Source organism: Bison bison, unplaced genomic scaffold (genome assembly GCF_000754665.1).
Source record: "Bison bison bison isolate TAMUID 2011002044 unplaced genomic scaffold, Bison_UMD1.0 scf7180017864377, whole genome shotgun sequence".
NCBI classification, from domain to species: domain Eukaryota; kingdom Metazoa; phylum Chordata; class Mammalia; order Artiodactyla; family Bovidae; genus Bison; species Bison bison.
The window spans coordinates 573,423-575,082 of NW_011494949.1; the positions used below are offsets into that span (position 1 = coordinate 573,423).

General features: G+C 66.0%; 1 protein-coding gene across 1 annotated transcript in view; it reads right to left on the reverse strand.

Moving 5' to 3' along the window:
- TERT (telomerase reverse transcriptase) overlaps positions 1-1,660 on the reverse strand; it is a 17,458-nt gene that overhangs the window by 8,967 nt on the left and 6,831 nt on the right. The window contains exons 5-6 of the mRNA XM_010857136.1: positions 969-1,148; positions 231-388 (exon numbers count right to left, since the gene is read on the reverse strand). Coding sequence (XP_010855438.1) covers positions 231-388; positions 969-1,148 — 338 coding nt within the window. The remainder of the gene's footprint in view (positions 1-230; positions 389-968; positions 1,149-1,660) is intronic.

Below are 1,660 nucleotides of genomic sequence, written 5' to 3' on the forward strand. Positions count from 1 at the left end.
CACACACATGGTCCTGCTGCGTGGCCATGGGAACACCTCAGGACACCCGTGTGGCTCTGCTGCCGCCCGGGTCCCCCGCTCTGCGCAGCTCACGTGCAGTCAGGCCTAGGGGAGGGGTGGACCGGACAGGAATACCGGTAAGAGTAGTCCTAGGGGCTCCACAGTGCTGAGCGTGCGCCCCCCGCCCCCGCAACCACACCCCCCCGCACTGCACTGGCCCTGTGGGTCTTACGTGTCTCTTGAAGGACTTGCGCATGCGCCCGCGCGCAGTCCGGACCATGGCGCAGTGGCGCACGCAGTACGTATTCTCCTGCGGCTGCAGCACGTTGGCGATCACCTCTGCCAGCTTATCCTGGGGGAGGGCATCGTAGGCCCCCACCACGTCCACCTATGCGGGAACAGGGGCCTGAGGACACGTTCACTTCTAACCCCGAGCTTTGGGTCTGGCTCGTCCTGACCTGCCATCAGCGGATGCTGGGGGGAATCGAACATGAGGGATGGGGAGACCCTGTACCCCCATCCCTGCCCCCCATGGGCTCTCTCTGAGACACCCCACACCCCTGGACTCTGAGCACCCCCAGGACTAGCCTGCGTGCCCTCTCTGAGCTGCAGGCTGGTGTCCCGGACGACCAGGGCATGACACAGGGCACCCGGCACAGGGGTCTGAGTAGGTGTCTCCTTCGCTGGAGGGGATCCCTGAGGGCAGGAGCCCCAGGGAAGTGGGGTGCACTCCCAGAGTACTCCAGAGGCACAGAGCCTCTGCCCCGGGAGCCAGGCCCCCTCCCTGTCTTGCAGCTCACAGGAGAAGCTGAGAGTCACGTTTAACATGGACGTGACTCTACCAGGGGTGACCCATCGCGGCACACATGGGGCTGTAGGAGGTGGTCACTCCCCACATCAGCGGGGCCGGGCCCACAGAGTCACCTGCAGGCCCGGTTCTCTCCATAGGGGTGGGAACGGGCACCCACCTTGACGAAGTAGAGCGGGGGGGCTGGGCCCCGGGCCCTCAGGGGCAGCACGAAGGCCCGCCAGGCCCTGTGGATGTCATCCATGCCCAGCACCGAGGCCCCCAGGAGGCCAGGCCGCCGAGCTCGCTCGTAGTTCAGCACCGCGAACAGCGTCTTGACCCGTGAGCTGAGATGCTGCACCTGCGGGCCCAGCCCAGATGGCAGTGTTACCAGAGCAACTACGGCCAAAGGGACTCGGAGTCGGACAGCCCCCAGGGACCGTCCCTAAGGGGACTCAGGGTCGGACGGCCCCAGGGACCATCCTCAAGGGGACACCAAGCGTCAAACAGCCACCAAGCGTCAAACAGCCCCCAAGCGTCAAACAGCCCCCAGGGACTGTCCCCAAGGGAACACCAAGGGTCAGACAGCCCCAGGGACCATCCCCAAGGGGACTCAGGTCAGACAGCCCCCAGAGACCATCCCCAAGGGGACTCGGGTCAGACAGCCCCCAGGGACCGTCCCCAAGAGGACTCAGGTCAGACAGCCCCCAGAGACCATCCCCAAGGGGACTCGGGTCAGACAGCCCCCAGGGACAAGGCGAAGGTCCCCTGCTCTCTGCTGCCCCCTGCCCACCAGCCCCCCTCAGACCCCAGAAAGACCATATGGCCAAGCTGCCCACGCCCACTTCAGATCCCAGAGTGTCCCCAGGGACC